Genomic DNA, 26401 nt, shown 5'->3' on the forward strand with positions numbered 1-26401 from the left:
CTTTCAGATTTGTGAGTTTGCTCCCTATTCTTCCCCAAGACAGCCCCTGCGTCCATTTGAAGAGGTGGGGCTTGGGTGACCCTGTGTAGCAGTGGGGAGACAGGGTCCTCAGAACAGCAGAGTCCACCCTGGATTCTCGTGAGGTCTACTGCAGAAGACCCCTGAGCTGGGAAACTAATGACCACAGAAGGTGTTTCTCCTTCCAGGAGGTTCTGCTGGAACCTGGTCCTAGAGCCTGGGACTAGTGTAGGTCATGACCAGTTTTCTTTTTTAGCTTGATCTAGAGCTGGACACCTCCCTGGTGACTTAGTCCTATGTTCGCCCTTGCTGGTGCAGGACTCCCAGTAGATCCAGGCCCAGCCACTCTGCAAGGCAGAACCTTCTCCTAGAAGGTTCTTACTCAATTCTCCTTGAGCTTTCCAGATCCTCCTTGGATATTCTAGAGCTCATTCATGCTATGCAGAAGCAGATAATGGTGCAGGAGGTCCACTTTCTACCTCATCTTGGGCGACATGTGGGTTTACTTTCATATGGCCTTCCTGGTTGCTGACAGCAGTCTGCGAGGACAGAGTCCTAGGTGGAAAGGAGCACAGATGCCGCTGTCTTCCCCTTTCTCCTCAACCTAACACATTTCGTTGACTCTAAGATGCCATTGGTGTTAAGATGTACCATTGTTCTATGTACTACTCCTACTAATAATAATATAACATAATAATAAACTAATAATAATGTCCAGAAAGCTGTGACACATCCTGATTGTAGATATGGAAAAGCATGAAAAGATATTTATTAAATCAGTGAAATGATTTATGTGTTTGATATACATTTCTAACCAAGGAACATTGGCCCCAAGAGAAAAGATGGTAGCCTAACCACTACTAACCTTCCTCTCCTCCCACAACCCTCAGACCAAGAGGAATGTCTGGGGTTTTTCACTTTCTGTTATTATATCTTCCTGCTATCTCAGGGTAGCAAGTTTCACTGTCTAGCTTTTCCTCTCCATGGAAGAAACCATTATCTAGTCACCGATGCCTGGCTCTATATATTTTTTTTTTTTTTTGGAGATGGAGTTTCGCTTTTGTTGCCTAGGCTGGAGTACGATGGTGCGACCTGGGCTCACTGTAACCTCTACCTCCTGGGTTCAAGTGATTCTTCTATCTCAGCCTCCAGAGTAGCTGGGATCACAGGCACCCACCCCCACACCTGGCTAATTTTTTGTATTTTTAGTAGGAGACAGGGTTTCACTATGTTGGCCAGGCTGATCTCGAACTTCTGACCTAAGGTGATCCACCCGCCTCAGCCTCCCAAAGTGCTGGGATCACAGGCATGAGCCACCACTCCCGGACTCATGCCTAACTCTTGATGTCATGATATGATTATTCTGGAAAGTTCTTTCTGCTTTGACAAAGCCTGGCTTTCAAGACTACATTGACTTGTGACATAATTCCCTTTTGAATATCAGAAATTGAATATTAGTTCTTTTTTTTTTTCATTTTGAACCATTTCTTTAACAATCCTAAAATTCTCTGAGGCATGATTTTTAGATGTCTCTGGAAGAATAGGGAAAAGTTCAGTTTAAGAAAATACAAAACAAAAAGTCAAAGCACATTAAAATATTACAAAAGAGTTATTCTGTTTCATTTTTATCTTCTCACAAGACCTAGGGTGAAACAATAGGCAAATTTGACATACAGCAAATTCTAGCTGAAAAACAAAGGATGAAAATATTTATATTTGTTCTTCAAGTTCTTTTTTGTGAGTACCTTTGAAAATAGAATTTGTATCAGTGACTTTCTTGTAATTTCTCACACAAAAACAGCTAAATTAGGTCTTGTTTTCAAGGAACTCACCAGGAAGGCTGACTTAGTAGTTGACATATCTGCTATTTCCAAATGAATAATATCTGTCCCACCAAAAATAACCCTGAAGCTTTATATACTTTGTATTTCTTTGTGTTGCAATCTTTGGATGAAGAGTGCACACTTGTTTCTTTTTGGTATTCTAGTAGTAACATCTCATAGGCAAAAAAAAGGTACACATAAAAATTGTTGTTATGATCGTGGTATGAATGTATCTTTTTTAGTATTAATTTGGGGCAGGCCAAAAGAGAAATTTCAGGAGCAGTACTTGTAATATAGAGGTTTTGTGCCATTACTGAAACTTTTCTTCCTGGCATTCTTTAAAAAGAATCTTTACTGAGATGCCTAGTGAGGTAACAGGAGTGACTTCTCTGGCTAGTATTTAGCTGCCTGCCCAGGGAAAAACTCTCTCTCAAGGGCCTGGTTCCTAGGTAGCATGTGCCAAGACACTGAGGACGAAATCTAAATACAATTCTAAAGTATTTGTCAGGTCAATAGTTGATAGTACTAGAAGTATTCAAAAGAAATTATAATATGATTGTGTTGACTTATAAAATAGGTAGCTGAAAGAAGTGAAAAAAAATTCAGAATCACATGGGATTTTTTCTTCACCAAAGCTTCATTATTTTTCATATTTTCAGTGTTTTAATCATAGAACTATAATTTAAAATACATTTTTTGGGAAGTTATTATCTCTTTATGCATTTTGAGGTGTGATCTTGCCCATATCTGGGCAAAATGTGTGTGTGTGTGTGTGTGTGTGTGTGTAGCATCAAATCTCTAGTAAGCCCAGCTTTAATATGGAAGTCATAAAGAGGAGAAGTGAGTGAATGTTGCTGAAATTTACTTTATAGATGTTGCTTTTGGAAACTGCTAGTGAGCTAACATACTATCAGTTTTGCAAACTGATCTTTAGAATTCCATAATAAATAAAAAGTTTTAGTTATAAGATTGTCATATGTATTGGAAGAATTACTAGAAAGGGGACATTTCTTTTTATGATGACTATCAATGGCTTTCTCTAGTTTCAAGTATGATCCAATATTTCCTCATCCGTTTTTCCTTCTATTTGTAATAGGTCCTGTGCCTTACTCCAAGAAGTGTTTCTCACCAGCGATTAATAGGATGCAACACACAAAAAGGGCTAGTGAATCTGTTTGTTACAGTCTACTTACTAAGGCTATGGCTACAATACTCCAGTGCTGAAGTCAGTGAAAAGGCATCATCCAAACACAATCCAAGGAAAATGCAAGCTGATACAGCACAAAGATGCTTTGTTTAAGAATGGCAGAAATTTCCAGCAACTATCTGGGAGAAAAAAAATGCAGGATGGGAGGGAATGTAATCAAATAACAAAACAAACCCAAACTAAAAGAGAATCTTTATAAACCAGCACAAGGACACTTTGTTTTTAAGTGCACACAATGAATTTTAAAGATCTTTGTTCAGAAGGGAAATAAAGTATTATGAAGGACTGACACATTTGATGGATGGATGGTTTCTGAAAAACCACATTATCAATTACTTTTTCCTTGTTTGGCTCCAGTCCAGTAATTTTTATTTGAACAAGCCACATGCTAGCATGGTTTTGATTGCAGGAAGTGACTGGTTGTTGTTAAAGGATACTATTTCACTGATGAGCTTATCTCTTCCTTCCCCCTCCCCTTTCTGATGGGAGTCCGATATGAAAGGCACAGCTTCAGTTGTTATAAACAGAGTCAGGGATTGTTTGATAGACCCACCCGTGTTTTGCTTTCAGCCTTCTGTGGTACAATCCAGACAATGTATTCAGCAGGGCTTCAGAAAACAAACAGTTGAATTCGGCTTATTTCTGTTCTCAACTCTGACACGAAATTTTGATATCTCTGATGTTTGTCTCTCATAAATCTAAGTTTGTTAGCAAAAAAAAGTTATGAATATTATATTCTCTTTTATATTAGACTACTATCTCAAGTGAGTCCTACTGAGAAAAAAGAATCTTTATGGAACAGTGAAGCTAAAATGTATCACAGATCTTCTCAAACAATACAGTGCCTTGTTCTAGCTTTGCTTGTTTGCTAATCTTATCAAAACAAGTATATCAGAATATTATTTGTGTAAATATGAGAAACACAGCTAATTAAGCTATATTATTAAGTGCTCTCAGTTTTCCCTTGCAATTAAAGAAAGATTTGGGGGCAGTCATCAGTGGACAGGAAATTATCTATGAAATCAACTGCTGACACACACAGGGCTGTGTGTGTGTATGTGTGTGTGTGTGTGTGTGTGTGTCTGCCTGCTAGTCAAGATAACTTCCTTCATGATTGAATGTTTTTTGCATGTTACCGTGCCTGAAACTTAAACTATTTCTAAGTTCCCAGGGTATCATGGTAACTATAGGCTTTGGATAGTTATTTAAGTATGTTTCCTAGTTCTATATTTTAAACACTAATTTTAGTGATTATTTCTGTGCTGAGAATTAAAAGTAAAAAGGTGGTCTTAAACAATGGGCCATTTGATTATTCATCAGAACATGAAAACAATTCTAAATGAATTAGAATTTAACCTTGTTCAATGGAGGAAATATAAATTTAGCAACTATTTTGCTGTTTACTAATTCACATCAAAATTCTTCTAAAGATCTCATAACATAGATATATAAAATGTATTATTAACTACAACTTATTCCCTGAAAACAAAATGAAGAAAGCAAAACACATTTCATGTCAAAATTATGTATCTAAATATCTCATGTAGTTCTGATGTGAAGGCAGCTTGGAAAACAGCGAACAAAACAAAACCTTCCAGAAGAAAAAAAAAGTCCTGGATTTGAATTTGCTGGTTGGCTGAACTTAGACAAGCTAGGGAACCTGAAGCTCCATGGACTCACCTTTAAAAAGAAGATGAGACGGAGATTACGGGATTGTATTCAATCATTTATGTGAGGATGTGTGGCACACTCAATAAATGTTAGCTACCAATGGGGTTGATTACGGAACCTAGCTGTGGAATAAATATAAGTCCTTTCCAGGATATAAGAGAGCTTAGTGAGGCAAGATTCATATTAGAGCCTTTCCAGCACTCTAAGTCTTTATATTTATAATATCAAAAACAAAATTATACATCCCTTTATATATTTAAATATTCAGTCAATTACTAGTTAGTACTCTATTTGCCAATTCTTCCTCCCTAAGCTATGACTTTGTATATATTTGGTTTTAATAATTAGTAAAGTTCTAGTTGTGTATGCAGTAGCTTTACAGATAATAAAAATTTAATTAAACTTACTTTGATGCAACTTTGATTATACATTTTCCTAAGCATTGCATAAATAATTCAAAAATGTATGTGACTAACATCCCTCATTCATCAAAAATCTAAAGTTCTCTCAAATTTTCAAAAGCTAAATGTTAAATGTGGCTGTGTTAGGGTATTTTAAACATCCTGTTCTAGAACTGATAGAAAATGTACAGTTAACAATACCTTTTGCCCAGTACAGTTGTTGTTATAGTATTTTTTTATTTTTGAAACCGAGTCTCACTTAGTCGCCCAGGCTGGAGTGCAGTGATGCTATCTTGGCTCACTGCAAGCTCTGCCTCTCTTGGGTTCATGCCATTCTCCTGCCTCAGCCTCCCAAGTAGTTGGAACTACAGGCGCCCACCACCATGTCCAGCTAATTTTTTGTAATTTTACTAGAGACGGGGTTTCACCATGTTAGCCAGGATGGTCTCAATCTCCTGACCTCATGATCTGCCCACCTCGGCTTCCCAAAGTGCTGGGATTACAGGCGTGAGCCACCGTGCCTGGCCGTTATTATAGTTTTTATAGGTTAGAGGAGATCTCTGAATGTGACTAAATTTTACAACATGATTCACATGTTTACTGTTTTCAGAGCAAGTTGTTAGAGAATGATTGCTGGCCAGCAATGTAAATGTTATAAAAATGTTTCCAAATTTAATTTGCAATAAATATCTGACAATTCTTTCACATTTTCAATCTTATGAAAATATATTTATATATGAAAATTGCAATCATAATAAATAATTTTCCGAATGATTAATTATATGTTAAAAATTTCAAGGAATATAAGTTCCTCTAAGGATTTAAAAATAAACTGTTTCCTTTTAAGAAAGCATAAGGACCAAATTTCTTAACCTCATAAAGGAAAAATAGTTTTTTATTGCTTTTAAGTCCTTGATGAAAGTCATTCCTGGAGATTATAAGGTTATTTTCAGAATGAATTCCTTTTAAAAACCTTCATTTCTCTTTACTTTCTCACTGGAAAAATTATAAAAGGTACCTCAGTCTGGATTACAAATTGGGAATGGAGAGTTATTTTTGCATTTCTCTCTTTCATATAGATGTTGCAAAAATTAGTCAGATTCAGAAATCTACCCTAAGCTATAAAAACACTGCACAGTAGCAGCTGTACTGCGGAAAAGTATGCCAATCACGCTAATCATAGATTTTCTATGAGGTGAGAGTAGATGAGGGAAGGAGAATTGATAGACTGCACCGTGACTGAGTGGCCTCTGCTACTGAGCATTTCAAAGGGGCAGATAAAACCAAGGAATGGGGATGCTTGATATTCCACTTTCAGTGTGTGCCCTTCTGACTCATTAATTCCCTCCATCCCCTAGAACTTCAGTAAAAGCATTCACACATGGCTTGGGTCAAGGTACTTCAGAAGAGTATAGGATGTCCCAAAGGGTAGTCTGGTGTGGAAAATGGACAGATAAGCAGGAGGCATAGAATGGAGATCAAGCTTTCATCAGAAACAATACATGACAGAGAAACAGAGATACTCCCGCAGCAATCCCTGGAGCTACTGAGAAGGATGTTGAACTTCTTATTGTACAGGGGTTGATGGTGAGACATTCTTGTCTAAAGTTATAAAAACAAGGAATCCAGCAGAGGCTGGAGATGAGGGCACCAATTCCCTGACATATGTCCCTGACATATGTAACACCTTTCTATACATATACACTCAGATTGTAGAGTTGGTGTGCAGTCACCATGCAGTCTAGCAATTCTCCTTCCCTCATCCACTCTCACCTCATAGAAAATCTATGATTAGTGTGATTGGCATACTTTTCGCCAGAACACCTTTCTATACCTATACACTTAGATTGTAGAGTTGATACATACACACTAACTCTGAGCCAGGCCAGTCACTTTTCTCCAAGTTACAGTTTTCACATTTTTAAGATGGTCACAACAACACCAGCTCTCCCCATCCAACAAGGTTTTGGAAGGAAGGAAGAGGCATGTGGAAGCACTTTGTAAAGCACAAAGCATGATAATCATTGTAAGGCATTAAAAGGCAGCTCTAGGCTGGGCGCCGTGGCTCTTACCTATAATCCCAGCACTTTGGGAGGCTGAGGCAAGTGGGTCACTTGAGGTCAGAAGTTCTAGACCAGCCTGGTCAACATGGCAAAACCCTGTCTCTACTGAAGATACAAAAGTTAGCCAGGCATGGTGGTCACGCCTGTAATCCCAGCTACTCAGATGGCTGAGACATGAGAATTGCTTGAACCTGGGAGGCAGAGGTTGCAGCCGAGATCCTGCCACTGCATGCCAGCCTGGGTGACAAAGGGAGAGTTTGTCTTTAAAAAAAAAAAAAAAAAAAAAAAAGCAGCTCTAGTAGAATAGAAAAAAGTGAAATTTGAAAAGTCAAATTTGATTCCCAAGAGGCCATTGGTTTCAGTGAACCTAGTTTCCTAGTCTGTAAAATGGGGATTTTAATACCCATCCTGCTTCTCTGCTGGTACCTTTACATAGTACCAGAGGTAATAATATGTAACAGCACTATGTAAACACTCGGGGTTCATACAAAAATAAGGTATCGAATGGTCTCTCTTGCAGACATATTTAATAAAAACCTATAATAAAAACATTCAAATTTCATTCTATATGAAAGCAAGGAGCAGAAGCAGAGCGTGTCCCCATGAATGAAAATTTCTCAGAATATCATTGTCTTTTCGAAAAGTAGTAGTGCACTGGACTAGACATTACACTGTGAATGATGGCTCACTCACACTATTTTACAAGGATTGCTATTAAAGGAAGTCATGTGATTTACCAGAATTGTTCCAGGCTACATAATATTGAGGACAAGTCCTGAATTGAATTATAGCAGTAGGAGCCCACATAGTAGCATTAAGAATATAGTTCCTTACAGTTTAGATCATTTTATGAGACAACTAATCAATTTTCAACAAAATGTGCCTGCAGCTACTTTCCCCAAATAATCTTCATTGAAGGAGTTAATTTTTTCAGAAGTATTAAAAAGGGGTAAGGAAAATATAATCAACCTTAGCAGATGATCCTAATTCAAAATCCATTCCATATGACCAACTCTGAGATGATAAAATAAAACATTTTTTAGAGCAGCAAATGTTTGCATTTAGGGGAAAGGGGTTTAGAGATTATACTTACCTCCCTTAAGGATAAAACACAACACAGACAGGACCAGAAGGGTTAAAGGGGTTAACCAAAGTTAGCTAGATCATGGTACACCGTGATGACCCCCAGTTCTAATGAAAATAATACTGGACTTTCTAGCCAATCGTGGTGGCTCACATCTGTAATCCCAGAGCTTTGGGAGGCCGAGGTGGTTGGATGGCTTGAGCTCAGGAGTTGGAGACCAGCACGGGCAATATGGTGAAATCTCATCTCTGCCAAAATTACAAAAATTTAGCCAGGTGTGGGTAGCCTGCGCCTGTAGTCCCAGCTATCTCGGAGGCTGAAATGGGAAAATCGCTTGAGCCGGGGAGGTGGAAGTTGCAGTGAGCTGAGATCGTGCCACTGGACTCCAGCCTGAACAAACAGAGTGAGACCCCCATCTCAAAAAACAAATAAATAAAAATAATACTAGGCTCTCATGAATTATTTTCTTGTACAAAGCAGTAAGATGTTTAGTTACACTTTCCTACACCTAACCCCATTCCTGCACCACTCATTTCAGAAAGGCAATGCGCAGATTTTCTCCTGTAATGTCTGCCCCATAGGCTGTTGCGATAGTTAGCAAGAGTGGGAGCCTGTGGAAAGGCATGGCAGCAGCAGCTGCATAGGTGTGAACCCTGCTGTTAGTTGAAAGTAAAAGGACTAGGGCTTCAGCACTGTACATCTCTTTGGAACTTCCTTACTGAGCCTTCAGACACTCTGAGGTCGGAGGCTGAAGGGAGTGAGCTGTGCTTCCTGAAGCTGCGGTAATTCTCAGTTTCAGCTTTTGCACAGTGGCAGCTGCAGCACAGTCATCTCCCTGATTCACCCTCTGCCCCCATTTTTGCAATAAAACATCTGCTTGAAAAGGAGTAAACCAGGCAGGTGAGTTGGATAGTGCTCAAATTACATACTTTAATTGAATACTCACTTGTGGAATTCAGGTTCATGCAAGGTATTAAATCAGGAGGTAGAAGAGTTCTGATCTCTGCTTCAGTACTTACAAGCCATATAACCTTGGGTAAGTAACTTCTTTCTGAGCCTCAGTTGATTAATCTTTAAAGTGGGGATAATGATATCTTGTTTGCTTAAAGGCAGGGGAATGAAACAGAAGCAGCTGTTAAAGATCCCTTCTAGATTCTAGAAATTTAAAGATCATGTGAACTTTCCTCAAGTAAGGGAGTCATTTTTACTAGTCATTTTATGATCTCTGTTATAGAGTATAAATAAGTTCACAGCTCTTTTTAACTATTCAAGACAATTGTTCAGACTAGCAAGAAGTCTAGGGTCTTCCTCAGCTCCATTGTTGACATAAGGTGTGACTATAAAAGTCCTATGCAGACTTATCTTCCTCACACACTCAGCCTTTTATCCCGAAGCACCCCATTAATGCCAGGATGTCTAAGCCAAAAGGAGATTCATATGTTCAATAAAGAGTTACTTCAGAATGAGAAAGATCCATACTTCCTGCCTCTGCATTGCAGCCAGTGAATTTGGGTCAGTGGTCCATTCTCCTGTTGACTTTAAGCTGAGTTCTAGATAGCCCCTACCACATACAGCATACACCACTGTGTCTGCACCATAATCTCTGGGAGGGAAGAGAAAGCTTCAGTGCTCCTTCTTGCCTGCAGACTTAATTACGGATGAGCTCAAAGTGTTCAAATAATGTAGTGTTTCAATAAGGAAAGTTATTTTGTCCCAGAAGCCTCCTTAGTACCTATGCAAATTTGTCCACTCTACTCCCAAGCCAAGTTCCCTCCCCACAAAAAGGCAAATGGGTATCTACATGATCTACATGCCTTTTATACATCAAGTGAAGAAGGGACATCCCAACACAAACATGTCTTGGCAGTCTTCACCACTAAACATCGAGGCAGCTGGCAACAAACCTCTGCCTAACCAGACAAGTTAAGAAATTTGTCACTCTCTTTAGCATCGATGTCCTTTTTCAATAATGAGCTTTCTGTCCAGTTATCCCTATCTTAACATAGACGGGAGGATGGTTTCTGAGCAAGTCAGTTGCAGATCTAGAAATGAAAGTGCATGTCCTTGATTCTCTATAATCATTGCTGTTCTAGCTGTATATTCAATGCAGAGCCGGACATTCAGACTTGCACAGGCATCCTCTATCCAAATTAAAATTGACCCGTCACTCATTAGTGGGGGTGAGGTAGTGGCAGTACCAAAGGATGTGTGTGTGGGAAGGGGCAGGGTGTGTGTGCCTGTACTCTTTATCAGCTGCCCCCAATTAAAAACAATTGATTATTCTTGAATATGACAAAGGGTACTTTCTTAATCTTAGGTCAAGTGTAAATGTGGGCACCTTATACCAAGTTGGTATTTGTAATGATCTTGTCACTCCCTGCTTACAAGCCTTTCTCCCTCCACAATGGCTATTATAATCAGAGTAGAAAATGAATGCTTTTATCAGGCATAAGAAGTTCAATGTGACCAGAACCCAGTGATGTAGCCATGACCTAATCTTTTATTACTCCATCTCTAGCATGTACCAGTCTTTAAAAAATGCTCACATTCACCAACACTTCCTCAAATGAGGCTTATGAATCCACCTGAAATTTGCTTCTCAGTGATTTTTGGCTTGGCTGACTCTTTCTAGGCATTCAGGCTTCTGCTTAAACGTCACCTCCTCCAGGAAGGCTTCTACGAACTTCTACAGTAGTAGTTCTACTACTCCTGTCACTCCTTCATATTATGCAACTGTTTGTCTATCTCCCCCCATCAGAATGTAAGCACCAGCAAGAAAGACACTTTGCTTATGTTGTTTACTGTATCAACTGGGGTCTGATCAAGAGAGAAAAACAGTAATTTCAACAAGGGAAGTTTGATATAAAAAATGATTACCTACAACAGGGAACTGGAGCAAAGGGGGATTGGTAAGAGGTAACGAGAACTCTAAGAGGTAATGAGAACTCTAAATAATGCAGAAATAGAGATATAAGGAAGAGCGACTTACTAACCCCACAGCTGAGATGCGGCACCTCAAAAAGAGTCCCTCCAAGACTCAGACACACTCTTAGGGCTGGTTGAGATGCAGACTTTGTTGGAGAGGGCACAGTTGTAGCTTTCTGAATAGCAGGTGACCCCTGCTAGAATTCTGCCTTCTGGAACTTGCCAGAAATCCACATTCCAGAACTTGTTGGAAATCCATTCTCTGGGGTTCAAAGGAAAGCTGTTGAGGGAGGTGTCTAATTACAGGCACTTGCTCCAAAGCCACCTAAGGGGCTTCTTGAGGAAGCTGCTGGTTGCTGGGTGCTGCTGCTTGCTATCTGTGCTGCAGCAACCTGCCCAGTATGCACACCAGAGTCAGGAACCAGGAAACCAAACCCTTTCCTCCTGCAATGTCTCTCCAGAACCTTCTATTGACCTAGCTTTTGTAACAGCTGGAAAATATTTAAAGGGCTCAGATTCTGTTTCACTAGGCGGGCAATGAGGGTGAATTTGGAGCTAAGCAGCAATATATCAATAATAGCCAGTTTTATTGCTAAATCCCCATATTCTGGCACATAGTAGGTTTAATAAATACTTGGTGAAGTAATAAATAAATGATTTACATCTAACCTAAGTAAAAAGCATGCTTGGCATGTGTCACTTCAAGATTGGAGCTTTCAGGCCTAGCTTTTAACATGAAAGTTGCTGCCAAGCGCCTCCCACATGAAAACTCTGGAATCCCCCACCTGCCCCTTACTCTGTAGTAGGGGTAAGACAAGCTGCCAGATAACATCATAGCTTGGCTCAACAGTTAGTGAGAAGTGCAATGAGAGAAGCACAGGCCGAGAAAGGAAACAAAAGTGGCCACGAGCCCCACTTACAGTCTGTGTTAGGGCTAGGGCTGGGCCACCAGTTGCTTCATTTGGCATCTTTCTGAGACACTGAGGTGAGTTATATAGCTCTGCTACATGGCCAAAATATGAAACACATCCAAGGGCTATATTTTAAAACGGAACTTAAAAAATAAAGAAACATGTTGATTTCTCTAGCCACTTTTCTGTTGACACAAACCGTCGAGAGAGATTAGGCAAAAGATCCCTGCTACAAGCTATTTGATATTTCCTAACAGCAAAGTTTCCTCTTTGTCCACTGACCCTTTCAATAGTTCTTCGGGTTCTATTCTCAGAATTCTCGTTTCCTGTCCTGGGAGAAAACTGCACAGAATTTCAATAAATATGATCCAAATGATGTGGAAACTTTCTATAAGGATGTGATGTGGTGTTCATATTCATTAATGCCATCAACAAATATTTACTGAGCACCAGCTACCAGACAGTGATGGCAGACATAATTTGGGGTGCTTGGAGTGCAACTGTGAACACAACCAGGTCCCTGTTCTCATGGGTTGCCAACATTCTGGCTAAAATAGAGAATATGGAACTTCCTACAGAGGCACTGTGGGTGATTTCACAAACCATTGAAAAGCTCTAGTGGGAGCAAGCAAATAACCAACCTTAAAATAAAACATGGTTGTTGCTGGTGTTCTTAGAAACTTTGCTGTCCTCGTGTACAAATTGTATCACTCGAGTCTTCTATCTTTTGATTCTTGGGAAGGTTTCAGAGCAGTGCTGTCTAACGGAAATATGTGAGCCTCATAATTTAAAATTTTCTAGGAACGAAGTTAAAAAAGTAAAAAGAGACTGGGCGCGGTGGCTCACCCCTGTAATTCCAGCACTTTGGGAGGCCGAGGCGGGCGGATCACCTGAGGTCGGCAGTTCAAGACCAGCCTGATCAACATGGAGAAACCCCGTCTCTACTAAAAATACAAAAATTAGCTAGGCGTGGTGGCAGGAGAATCGCTTGAACCTGGGAGGCGGAGGTTGCGGTGAGCCGAGATCGCGCCATTGCACTTCAGCCTGGGCAACAAGAGCGAAACGCTGTCTCAAAAAAAAAAAAAAAGAAAAAAAAAAAGTTAGTGTGTGCCTGTAGTCCCCACAACACTGGAGGCTGGAGGCTGAAGCAGGAGGATGGCTTGAGCTTAAGAGTTTGAGGCCTGCCTAGGCAACACAGGATAAACCCCCATCAATACAATAAAATAAATAGAAACAGACAAATTAATTTTACTAATATTTTTGAGTGATTCAAAATATCACAATTTTGACATAACTATAAATTATGGAGCTGCAGTTTTTTCACATTAATTTGTTCAAAATCCCACATATATGTGTACTTATAGCACATCTCATTTTGAATTGGACACATTTCAAGTGCTTATCAGCCACATGTGGCTAGGTATGGAACAGCAGAGGTTCAGAAAACTGCCAAAAGGAGTTATCTGTCCTCTTATTTTGGGGATGGAGAAGAAAAAATTTGCCGAATTGAAACATTCTGTGAACTTTGGCTCCGGGTTTTTAGTATGAAATTAGAGGCAGGTGAAGACCACCAGAGCCTTCCTTTGCGCCAGCTCACTGCAGTGGCCAGAACGGAGGTTCACAGAACGTGCTAGGTTGGACATTAAGTCACTGAGCCGTCCACTGAGGAAAGGGATATCATTAAGAAGAACAGTTTTCCACTAACGCCGAACCGGCGGCATCATCTCATCCAACAGGTCAAGTTACAGTAGACAAGCACGCCTAGAAATAAACGTCTAAAACCCAGTCTGTTACATTAGCCAATACTCTTCTTGACTTTTTCCGAATTTTTTCCCTGTCCCCAAGATTAGGCTCGCTAGGAAAGACTGCGAGCCTCAGCGGCCCCCCCTTGAACTGGGGCGCTGCCCCCAGCTGGACACGGACTAAGGATGGAAGGGTGCACTGACGGGGGCCGCCCTCATTTCCCAGGCCGCTCCCTAGAGGTGCCCCTCCTCAGCCATGGCTGCCCCTTTCTCTCCTCCCCCAGCATCTACCCCTGGGACCACCCCCACCTTGCCGCCATCTCTCGGGCCCGCGTGGCATCCTGCTCTGTTTTAACGGGGATAAACTTGACTTGCTTCTCCCAAGAGGGAAAAAGGGGCGCAGTCTTGGTACTGATCTGGGGGAGGGAACGGCCCAGGGAGCGCAGGGGCGTTTTCTAACCGTGCCCTGTCGGCCTGCTCTGTTCAGTACCGACCGTCTGCGGGGTTCACGTGGCCCAATCGGCAAAGTTTCTTTGGAGATCCAGCAGCATCTCTGATTCCTGGATCTTGAGCCTCACCCGTAGACCCCACGGTTACTGCCCTGCGACCCCCTGATGGAGCGTCGGGATGCGCTTTCTCTCCGAGTGCCCCCGGGGGTGGAGGGAGGGAGGTCTGCTGCGGGACTAAATGGCAATCACAGCTCCCGCGGGGCTCGGAGGTTCGAGCTTCCCGCCCACCCCGCGGCCCCGGCCCCAGCCAGCATCTCGCGACTCCATCTCTGGCTCATAAACAAGAAAAGGGGACCGAGTCCGCGTTCACACGGAAAATTATGCCGGCTCCAGCGGCGCGTAAAATTGATGTGAACCGAACGATGTGGGATCAGCGTGATCCTCCCTCTCTTGTCTCAACAGGGGTTTCGGCGCGTTACACAAGGCCGAGCTTGTCTCTTTAAGGAGACATTGGACCCTAATTAGTCCGCATTCCTGGCGCGGCTGCGGAGCAAGGGGCCGAAGGTGTCTGGGTTGGGAGACGGGTGGGCGGGAGGACGAGACTCGGAAGGAGATCTTCTGACCAGCCCCCAGGCTCACCGCCCCCTCCACCCTCTTTATTTTGCCGCCACCACCGCCACCAACACCTAATTCTGAAGATGCAGCCAGGACAGCAGCAACAGCAGCAGCCGCGGATTCTCTCAGCCCCACGTTACTTTGATTGACAGCTGAACAAATGTTTCCCCGGTTCGAACGCTCGCATAAGGAACGTCAGCCAAGGCGAAGCTCCGCCTTGGGCGGGCCATCTCCGCCCCGCCTCCTCCAACCTCATTCCTCTTCGTTAATTGGTCGGAGCTACAGGCGACGCCCGGCCCCCACGTGGGTTTCAGCTGGGTTGGCTCCTCCCCGCTGGCTTGCCATTTGTCAGCAGTGAAATGATGGGCACTAACACAGAACGGCGATTAATGTTCACCCACCTCTGATTGGTTGCTGGAGACACCTCCCTCAAAGGGGGTAGGCGGAGCGCTTGGAGAGCGCCCCAGAGCGCTCGCGTGGCGGGCCGGTGATTGTAGTCAATCTGGCAGTATTTTCAGGCAGGGTCGCCCGGGGCGGACTACATCTCCCAGGATGCTCCACGGCCCCCTCCGCTGAAGGTTGTGAATATGTATCAGAATGTTAATGATTAGCTGCTGCTAAATTTGGTCAAAGAAGTCACCTACACAGAGCGTGTTGTTAGAGCTGTTTTGAGCGGGTGTTTGGGTGGTTGGCTGCTTTCTTCCCCCTTTCTCACACACTTGTATATTATTTTGAGGTGGTGTTCGCAGAGTTTGAAAGGAGAGAGAATTAAAAAAAAAAAGCCGCAAGCGTTTCACTCTTTTATTTTTATAATCCCCTTCAATTTGGGGTTAAAAAAAAGACAAGAAAACAGGAAGGAAGAAAAATAAGGAAATGAGATGTGGTAAAAGAAGCTAAAAGGTGCCTTTTAAAAGATCGTTGCTGTGAAGTGAAAAAAAATCTCCAGAGAAACCAAAAAGCACCGCCGAGACCTCTTCCGAACCAAAGGAGTTTGTGTTTGCTTTTAGGGAAGAAGAAAGATCATTCATTCGGAGGAATAACAACCAATTAAAAGACAAATAAAAAAAGTTTGGAGTGGGACGCAGAGCGAGCGAGCGGCGCTGTCGGCGGGCGGTGGGTCGCGGAGCTCGCACTTTCCCGGCTGGGTGAGCGGCGGCCGCGGCGCCGGGCTCGGCGGGTGCGCCTCGGCGGAGCTGAACGTCGGAGCGTTGCCTCGGGAGACGCGCGCCGGACAATGCCCGCGGCGGGCCAGTGACGCCCGCGGGGAATGCGGAGAGTCCCGGCTGCCGGCACCCAGCCGCCGCCGCGCGTTCCTGCCGCCCCTGTCACGCGAGACCCGGCGGGGGCCGGGACCGCCCGAGCCGCCCCTCAGACCGAGCCGGCCGCCTCCGTCGCCGCGGCCGCCTCCTCCTCGGGGCCATTAAAGCCAATGAGCCGCGCGCCTCTGCCGAGCGCAGCCAACTAAATCGGCTTGGATGATTCGCGACCTGAGCAAGATGTACCCGCAGACCAGACACCCGGTGAGTGCGGGCAGCGGGGCGCGGGCTCGCCGGGCGCTGGGGGATTCCCCGCGTCGCCCCCTGCGCACCGAGTTGTGTCTTTTGGCCGGAGGGGCGTGGAGAGCCGCCCGAAATCGGCGCCCCGCGCCGGGAGCCGCCCGCCCGCCATCACCCCCAGCCCCCGGCGTGGTGGCCCTCGGAGGGGGTGCGGAGAGGCAATTGAGTTGTAGCCATTTTCTTATTGTTGTCTTTGAAGCCCCTGGAAGCCGCGCCGAGCCGTTTGCGGTCCCCGCGCCGCGACTCCTCGAGGTGGGGGGGCGGCGAGCGATGAAGGAGGCGCGACTCCGCGCCCGGGCGGGGAGGGCGCCCTCGGCGGCGGCGCTGCTGGGCTGGCTCTGGCTCGGAAGTGCGGGGCGCCGGCCCCTCGCGCCGCGGGCCCCCGGGGCGAGCGAGCGAGCGAAAGAACGAGCCGAGAGGGTGGCTGCCGCCCCCCTCCTTCCCCGGCCTGACCGCAGCCCGACGCCATGGCGCGGGTACCCCCGACGGGCCAGTTTCGATTCCGGGTGAGGAGGGAGTGGGCGCGGCGCGCGGGTCCCTCGGCGCCTGTCTTTGGCTGGGGAGGGGAGATGGGGCTCGAACCCTTGGGGTCCGGGGCGCGGAGGGAGGGCTGCGGGCGGGAGTACGCGGAGGCCCGGGACCACCTCGAAACCAGCCCCTGTTTGGGCTGTTGGGCGCGAGGAGGGTTGCGGGAGGAGAGTTTTAATCGCTCTTTGCTTGCGTGCGCGATGACCCCCCCCAACTCCCTGCTAACGCCGCGTGGTATGTTTTCTCCGTCTCCCTGCTTCGCCTGTGATGTGGGCTAATTAAATATTTTATTGTTGTTCTTCAGGCACCGCATCAGCCTGCTCAACCCTTTAAATTTACAATTTCCGAATCCTGTGATCGGATTAAGGAAGAGTTTCAGTTTTTACAGGCTCAATACCACAGGTAACGATATTGACTTTAGCTGATCCTCCTGTTTGCTTAGCTCTTGTCTCCCCCACAAATACACACAAACACCCTCCTCCTTTTTTGTGGGGGCGTCACAAAGGTATTATTATTATTTTGTCTCAGTGGGCAGAAAGGGCAAATCAAGGCCTCCTTCCTTAGGCAGGTGTAAATAAATTAAACATTTCTTTTTTCTACCCTAAATAAAAAGAAGGCAGAACAATCGAAACTGGGGAGACTTGGAAAACGCTGAGGCCAAACTTTCGATATTGATTTATTGGGGCCAAGAGGATGAAAGGTTGGGGAGATTCTGGGGCCTTTTGACATCCTTGGTTCTTTATTACTCCGGACTTGGTTCCTTCTCACTTCTTTCTGCCATTCCACCGAAGAGCTGAGATCCCAGGGAAGTCGGAGTGAGCGATTTCATTACTTTTATGCTGAAAAAAATGTTTTCATCTTATAGACGATTTTTAGACTTAGGGTGCCTTTGAGACATTTTTCTTTGGCTGGCTTTTTAATGATGCCTAATTCTTATTTCATAAATACAAGAACCAAAACAAGCCACTGAACCCGATTGACACTTTGCCCCTGGGTGGTGGTATTCCACTTGTCTGTGTGTTTTGGAGGGAAAAAAACAAGACATCATTCATAAGACATGCTTGATTCGTATTTCCATTCATCTCTTTGTAGAACATTAAAGAAACTCCCTTGTGACATTTTGGAGGACTTATTTGTGCTTGTGTGTGCAGTCATTATTGAGGTTTATTTTCGTGTTTGTTTTATTAAGTGAATATTCAATTCTGGAGGAAGTTCCTGAATTAAACTGGTTAGAGGATTTGTTTCCTTAAAACTTAATTTAAAAAAAAATCCTAAAAACAAAAACCACATATAGCATCCTTATTGAAGGGGCAAGTCCAGACTGGTTCCAGTGACCCCCTTCCTGAACTTCCCTTTCCATAATGATGGGGGTATTTATTTAAGATTGTTGATTTAGTTGTTTTTAAGTGATATTTAAAATACCTGTTTAAAAGTTGAAGGATGTAAGTTGAGATCATTGTACTTAGAGTATCTTATGTCTTGAACAGTCTGAAGCTGGAATGTGAGAAACTCGCCAGTGAGAAGACAGAGATGCAGCGGCATTATGTCATGGTAAGAAAACCATGTCACAGATTCAAAGTGCTTATTAGTTTGGAATACCAAAAACAAGAATACGTTTAAATTGCTGGAGGCTGCAAGATAGATCACAGTCACCTTGCCAGTGCAGTTGAAGTTGTGGGAATGTGTCTGTTAGCAACCTGTAATTCTAGAATGTTATAACCTGCCTTTGACAACTGGCTTTGATTGGAATTTTCAGAAAGTTCAGCCACATGGGGTATAATTTTCTGTGTTTTCTTTTTACAGATAGAAAAAAAAATAAAAACAAAACCTTGTTTGTTTTGTTTAGTCACAAGCAAAAATGTTTTTGTGTTAGTGGTTTTCTTTGTTGTTTTATTGCTCTTGCTCCAAACAACTTTAGCCAGTTTTTCTGTATGCTGTTAACATTTTAATGTCTTATTTCTTTGAAAAGGAGTGATGGATAAGGAAAGACAGCAGACCATTTTTCAAATTTTTTTCTCTTTATGTTGCTATTACGTTTATATTTGCATGTTTTCAATTTATGTAGTGTTATATTGGTTTGAGGAACGTCGTAGTCTCCTGTATAACTGATTTATTCTGCCAGAATTTCTATGCCAGTTATACTACACGTTCAAAAACCAGATCTGCCTTTACAGAAGTATTATGAAGCATATTTTTATGATTGTCCAAGAAAGCTCCAGAATAACCCACTCATTTATTTTTCTATCTAGCTTTTTTGCTTTAAATATGTGAATTGAGCAGTATACTAACAAATCAGAAATCAAACTCTAAAGTAGCATCACCTTTTCCAACCTTCTTTTCAAAACATCAGCGTTTGTATGAGACATTCTTTGCTGTTAACTTGCCTGCTGTGCCTAGGAATTAAGAATCCATAGGATACCAAATTTTCATCAGACTTTTTTGACGCATCTGCTTGGGATGTATAAAGACAACTGGAGATGTTAAGAATGCTGTGTTTGAATTTAATTTTTCTTAGTTTTGTGAGTATTCTCTTTGAATTTGTGTCTTAAGGTGGTTAAAGATAGCGATGGGTTCTTGATTTATTGGCGTAGGTTATATGAAGATATTGGTTTAGGTGAGACTTTTATGTTTGTTTCAGATTTACTTGGGGCATTTTGAACAAACTAGGGAGATTGTTTGATGAAAGTCACGCATTTAATTGCTTTTCCTTCTTTGACAGTATTATGAAATGTCCTATGGGTTGAATATAGAAATGCACAAGCAGGTAAGTTATTTTTTTATAACCATTTTAAATGACAGTAATACTGGTATACTTTGAAAAGAAAATTGTATGTTTTTGCAGTTTTACTCTGCAAGCCGTTGTGGCTACCTGTATTTAAAAAACTAGGTAGTGAAGAAAATGCTGTTTTTTCATGTGTGGCTCCCCATCTTTCTTTCATATTATCCTAATTTTTATAATTTAAAAATGTTATTTTAAAAAGTCAATACATATTAAACTTTGTACACTTTCAAAAGCAGGATGCTAAATTTTAAAATCCTCTTGTTATTCTGAAAGAGTTGCTTTATGTATTTTGGGCATTGCAAACTTGTCTTGTGAAAGAGCTTTTCTTGGAAAATATTAAAAAGTAAAATTAAATTGTGTGGCGCCTTCGTAGGCTTGATGTGAAAGAATGGATAGAGGGTGAGCTGGGAGGATGAAAGTGAAATCTGTGGAGCTACAAAGGAAATTGATGTAAAATCCTTGTACTGGTCCCCTGAGGCTACTTACTTGGGTCTTACCAAGAACTATAACCGTTACTTACAAAATTTGTACAGAGTAAATGAACCTGACAGGAGGATGTGATAAGGTTCAACATTGGGTCTTGAAATCTAGCAATTAGTTCAGTAGCAAAAAAAAAAAAAAAAAGATAATGATTAGTCAGAAAGCACTGAGAGATATGACTCAAACAGCCTTCTTTTTGTGCAGGAGACTGAATAATAAAATGGTTTGGCTTAAATTTCCTAGACAGAAGAATAATAGCACGTATATATATATATCTATATATACACACACAAATATACATACATATATATAGAATGTTGTTTGGCAATAATAATTCCTCTAGGAAATATTTATTTTTGGTGATCTCCTAGTGGAAGTGCTTCAGGTCTCATCAGCCATTTCAGAATAGGTATGTGTTTGCCTGCTGGGGAAAAGACAAGGGAAAACTTACTGCTTTTCATTTCTTATTTATGGTCAAGGTGGATGTCATTACTTTCTAAGTTGAGAAAACATGAAGTGAGCACATACTATTAGGCCTTCACTATTTATGGATTCCTTTTTGGCTATAGTTATTTTCCGCATGCTCAGAACATCCCCAGATAGTAGGTCTTTAGAAAATGGCTGTTGGACAATAAAGGCAATCTGATGAATAGTATTTGAAAACAAAAAGTTGGAAAAAAAATGAGACGTTGCTTACACTGAGGACTTTTAATTTCAGATACTGTTTTACTTTGCATGGTATTTGGTTATGTCAATATTAGCATTATAGTATAGTTTGAATGATCTGTTGAAATTAAATTCTTATTTTGGCATCTTTGCCATTTCTGTTTAGATTAGTAATGTAAATATCTTCTGCTTAAACAAAATCTGTTCAGTTTGATGGATGGACTTCTGTTAGTTCTACCTTACAGGAATAAATTACATGAGAGATACTGTTTGTTAATTATCTCATTACATTTCCTTGAGGTCTGGATCTTGTATGTGTCTCTTTCTTTGTCCACACCCCACTCTCCAAAATTAATTAGTGTCTTTCTAAAGATTGGACCAGATGATTAATTTAGTCCCTTTATTTCTCCTTCTGTATCTTGTTTACCCTAACCACTTAGTTTCCAGGTCTCCTTGTACCATCTACATTTCTAAGAAGCACATAGCTTGTATTTGGCTGTATGTATTTCTTTTTCAAGGGGGTATATGAGAGCCCTTAATTTTACACATTTTATACCACTATAATTCTGTCATCTTCTTGTCCAGCTGGCCTCAAATGCCATCCATTTAAAATTGAGAACAGTACATTTTCCCTTTTTTTCTTTTGCTTTTAAATTCAATCATATCAAGAATCCTGAGGGCAGTTTATCACATTATGAAATACAGACAGCCCTGCAAACCACCTACTTATTATATTTTCTTTCTTTCTCCCCCTTAAGCATAGAGGCATATCTGTCTTTATTTGTTTTCCTAGGCAGACAGCCTTAGTTCCTCTTAGCCTCTCTTCCAGATGTACTCGCTGGATACCCTTGTAATGGAAAGCAGCAATAATGCAGGGAAGTTGCCCTGCGGCATAATTGGGCCTAGTTCTCAAGATCGGGTTAGGTTTATTCACTTATTAGATTTGTGTCTCGAAGGGTTCAAGAGTAGGAGTCCCGGGAGTGCTTGGAAGTACCCTAGTAATTGGTGGCCCTGATATTTGAAACCTTTTGTGTATTTTTTGGTTAACGTTCCTGTTCTTCTTGGCTGCTGCTAGCCACAGAATATTTATTTTTAGAGAAATTTTTCATTGGAACCGAAAATGATGGTTGTGATGGAGTCATGACTCTGTGACTTAGCAAATTGATAAAAGGATAAAAGTGTGAAGTGAAGACAAACAGGGTGGAGGTCGGTATTCTCCCTCCTCCCCTTCCTATGTGATACTCATCGTCAGTCACCCTGTGTTGATTCTGATAGAGAACTATAAAATGAAACCTATGGGGAATTTGTCATTCCGAAATGAAAGCTAATGTAATTAGTACCAATTAAAGTACATTTAGTAAATTGGATTTAATCTTAATTAAGCCTGCATAATGTTGCCAATTTTTAACAATTATGTTTGAGAACATAATTAATTTAAATTTTGGTAACTGAGTAAATAGCATTAGTCTGGTAGAATTAGTGGATTTTTTTTTTAAAGGAGAACTTGGTGACATGACTTGGAATTGGAACATAAAATATGAATCTAAATTTCTGGTAATCTTTAGGATTGATAGAGCTAAGCAGATGAAGCAAAAAAAAAAAAAAAAAAAAAAAAACAAACCAGAAAAGTTAGGGTGAAGTATTCTGGGCTATAATGGGAATTAATGCTGTGCCACTGTCTCAAGTTCTAGCATAAAAGTGAAGATGACAAATAGGACATGGTTAGAAATGGCACATGTTTTAGTGTGACGTCTTCAAAATGGAATTTTTAAAAATGAAAGAACATAGGCCTTTATTCCCTAAGGATTTCCTTAAGTGTGCAGTTTTTGTTTTTTGTTTTGTATGAGACAACTGACCCAGGGTTTAGTTGTTAAGTTTTTCTGCTGATTGTTCTTCTTTGTGAATACAGTGACTTCTAAATGGGTCGGTGGTGATGGGGGCAGTGGGATGATGCGTGGAGTTGCTGGCGTTACTAAATGCCGCTTGTTCCCATCTTTCACCTGTAATGCTGTCATTAAAGAAGTCCTCACTGAGGGACTCTGACAGCAGTGGTTGCCATTCTAAAAAGTGAGTATTGGATATAGATTAGGAACAGTAGGTGTGTGAATTAAACCTGTAGGAACTATAGATGGAGATGAACATACCACCTTTTGAAAAGAGGAGAATGAGAACATCTATGCCTTCCTTATAGTTAATGTTCTACAGTGTGAAAGCCTCTTCATTTGAATTTTAGTAATCATTAGGAAATTTTAGAAATCTGAAACACATAGAATCTAAAACTAAGTACTGCACATTTATGTATGTTTTATATGTGTGTATTTTTATATGTATGTGTATTTGTGTGTGTGTGTGTGTATATATATGTATTTAATCAAAGCAAGAAAACTCCTGTTTCACTTAAAGCCATGTAAATTTTATTACGAGACTTGGGCCACAACCATTTGAGTGCTGCTAAAATATTAATTGAATAGAAATGAAAGGGCCTTGCCAACTGATAGGATATCATAATCATAGCCTCTTTGGTCGATGGTAAATGATGATAAATGACATTAGGAACCTTTTAGCAAACTGTAATAACTACAAGGAGGGAAGCAGTATGGATTTGCATTATATCTGATACCCTCTAGTACCAAGTGGATTGCCAATACTGCTTGTTTAGCATTTTCTAAGGGCAATAAGATATTGATTTCTGACTTACAAGGAACAGCTCTATTTTCACCATTGAAAAGTATTGCAGGTTGTTAAGAAGAAATTGACTTGAAGAGGCCGACTGCTGCCCATCATGGAGCAAATAAAGCAAAACTGCCGAAGCATGGTGGAGCAGCGAGACGGGCCCTCAGCAATTTGTTGCTATTAATTTACCATGCTCGACAGCAAATCAATCGGCATCTACTTCATCTGCTGGAGAAAATGCTGTCCAGGACAGATAAAAGGCTCGGCATGGCACAGAGAATAGACTGGATTGGCCAAAAGCAGGCTGCAGTTAATGTGTAAATAAGTGAAATCAAGGCCACTGTTGCAGAGGAAGCTGTTGTTAATTAGGTTGGTGTTTTTTAGTGAACTATTTTAGAAAGCAGCTAGGATTTGGAGAGTAAGAAGAGATTTATTGAGATTGAAGTAATACATGACTGACATGACATTCTAGCCTTGAGCGTACTTGATTCTAGGGTGCAGTAAATTTATTTGGGGACACTGCTTGCTGTGGAGTTCGTCGAAAAAGTTCGATTTAGACCAAATTTCCCTTACAACTTTTTTTTTTGAACCTTGCCAGTTTTTGCACATCTTCTGTCTCATTGTGTACTCTTAGATTTAGAAGAGTAGATGGAGGAGTAGGTGTTTTCGTATGGAGGCACAAATGTGTCTGTTGTATTCTTACCCAGTGCTTTTTTTTTCAGAGATAGGTATAATTGAACTCTTGTATAATAATGAGAGTGGACTATCATTGAAGATGGGGTGTTCTAGCTGAAAGTAACTAGTAAACGAAGGAAGATTTTGCTGACAGAACTTTGTCTTGCTTCATAAACATGAGGAAATAACAATGTAGAGGGCCTGAATAGTGGGCGGATACTACTAGACTATAAAATCTCAAAGACTGCAAGTGAAATTTTGATGCCTGCATATACTTCAGATGCAATTATAAGATCGTGTGTGTGGGGGTGGGACGGGTTCTTTTGTTTTTGTTTTTCATTAAGGTTTAAAGCCACCTTTTCTTTTTTTTTTTTTTTTTTTTTTTTTTGAGACGGAGTCTTGCTCTGTCGCCCCGGCTGGAGTGCAGTGGCCGGATCTCAGCTCACTACAAGCTCCGCCTCCCGGGTTTACGCCATTCTCCTTCCTCAGCCTCCCCAGTAGCTGGGACTACAGACGCCCGCCACCTCGCCCGGCTAGTTTTTTGTATTTTTAGTAGAGACGGGGTTTCACCGTGTTAGCCAGGATGGTCTCGATCTCCTGACCTTGTGATCCGCCCGTCACAGCCTCCCAAAAAGCCACCTTTTCTAATTTAAGATTATTTACACTCTGATAATATTCCACAATGAATATTAACGGAGTGAAGGGTATTATTGGTGGTTCCCCCCCCGCCTTACTTTTCATTTGGGCATTTTAAAATAGGAGGCCAACTTCATTTACTCCTGTTTAGTAAATCTAAATGAGTGTGGGTTTTAAATTAGATTTTTTCCCAAAACCCTTCAAAGGATCTAGCTTTAGGGCAGTTGATAAGTAAGTGGAAGCACCTTGGGCAGGACCCAATGAGCTGTCCTTTTACTTCTCACAGCACCTGCGCGGAAAGCAGCTCTAGAGGATGAAATTTAACCTGTTAGGGTGTGTGTATGTTTTAGGGTACGTGTTTTCCGAATACTGTGGGGAGTTCCCTTTTTCCTTCTGCTATGATGGATTTTTTTTTTGTCTTTCTAGAGATATCATAGGAGGGTATCTGTGGATTTTTCACCTAAGGCAGTGATTCTTGAGTGAAATTGGAATTTCCTTTCAGTAGAAGTAAACGTTTATTACATACCTGGCTTGCACTTACCACTGATCTGGGCACACTGCCAAAATTCTTATCTTTAGTTCCCATAATGATCCTAAGAGAGGGATTATATCCATTCAAAAGTTGATTAAACAGGGTCAGCTCTGCACAAGGTGATACAGCTAATAGTTGGTGGATTCAGGACTTCAAATAAATTTACCTGGGAGGATATCTCCAGGGAGATGGGTTTGCCATGGAATAGAGAGTCCCTGAACTTGAGGCTCATACGCAGAACCTCTTGAGTTGGGGGATTCTCTGCAACTGCCTAGAGTGCATGGATGGCTCAGCCTGCCCTCTGCATCCAGACTGCGTTCAGTGGGTGAGAGGGTGAGTTTGCTTTCACTTGGAATCTCCTACAGAAGGGCTAGGAGAGCTGCTTGCTTATCAAGATGGAATTTGCTTCCTCCCTAGGCAACCTATTTCTCATTTGTTTACAAACTTGTTCTTCTCTTTAACTTTTATCTTTTCCTGTGGCTTATGAGAGTGCCTACAGACCAGGGGCTGTTTGTTAATCATCATCTTGTGAGCTTTTGAAGGGGGAAGCTGGGAGGGGAAAATGTGATGTTTTGTAGCCTCTTTGTAGTTTAGAAAGAGGTTGGTAGATGCAGGAAATCACACAACTCAGTTTTAAATAAAGGCAGATGTTTTGCTTTTACTGTTAAAGGAATTTCTTTGCAGCATTCAAACAAAAGGATAGTTCCTTTTCACTGCCCCTTAATCCCTGCTGGATATTGTTTATTTTTATGTATTATTTTGATGGGCAAAGTTCTTTGTATCTAGGTATATGTCACTTTGAGCTGCCTAGGACTGACGGACCGGACTAATGAGCTACATCTCTAGGTGCTGTTGCAGCATTGGTGAAGGAGACAGTGCAGGCACCAGCCCATTGTTCTTCACTTTCTTCATTTAATCTTTGCTTTCCTAGAATATGTCTTTTTTATTTCTTCTTTTTTTTTTT

The 26401-nt window shown here is 41.7% G+C and overlaps 1 protein-coding gene and 1 long non-coding RNA gene across 13 annotated transcripts in view; one reads left to right on the forward strand and one right to left on the reverse strand.

The window, feature by feature from the left end:
* The window catches only part of LOC111543266, a 56497-nt gene extending 42068 nt beyond the window's left edge, over positions 1 to 14429 (reverse strand). The window contains exon 1 of the long non-coding RNA XR_004228443.1: positions 14340 to 14429. This is a non-coding gene — a long non-coding RNA (uncharacterized LOC111543266). The remainder of the gene's footprint in view (positions 1 to 14339) is intronic.
* Positions 14430 to 15362: 933 nt separating this feature from the next.
* LOC111543379 (transducin-like enhancer protein 4) overlaps positions 15363 to 26401 on the forward strand; it is a 157977-nt gene continuing 146938 nt past the window's right edge. For 5 of the 12 annotated variants that reach the window (XM_023213339.1, XM_023213346.1, XM_023213347.1 and 2 more), the window contains exons 1-4: positions 15363 to 16429; positions 17298 to 17395; positions 18481 to 18544; positions 19713 to 19757. In XM_023213339.1, coding sequence (XP_023069107.1) covers positions 16385 to 16429; positions 17298 to 17395; positions 18481 to 18544; positions 19713 to 19757 — 252 coding nt within the window. In that variant the 5' untranslated portion in view covers positions 15363 to 16384. Of the gene's footprint in view, positions 16430 to 16778; positions 16972 to 17297; positions 17396 to 18480; positions 18545 to 19712; positions 19758 to 26401 lie in introns of those variants that run through there. The other 7 variants (XM_023213341.2, XM_023213342.2, XM_023213348.2 and 4 more) reach the window with 3 other exon arrangements.

This window comes from Piliocolobus tephrosceles, chromosome 14, assembly GCF_002776525.5.
Source record: "Piliocolobus tephrosceles isolate RC106 chromosome 14, ASM277652v3, whole genome shotgun sequence".
NCBI classification, from domain to species: domain Eukaryota; kingdom Metazoa; phylum Chordata; class Mammalia; order Primates; family Cercopithecidae; genus Piliocolobus; species Piliocolobus tephrosceles.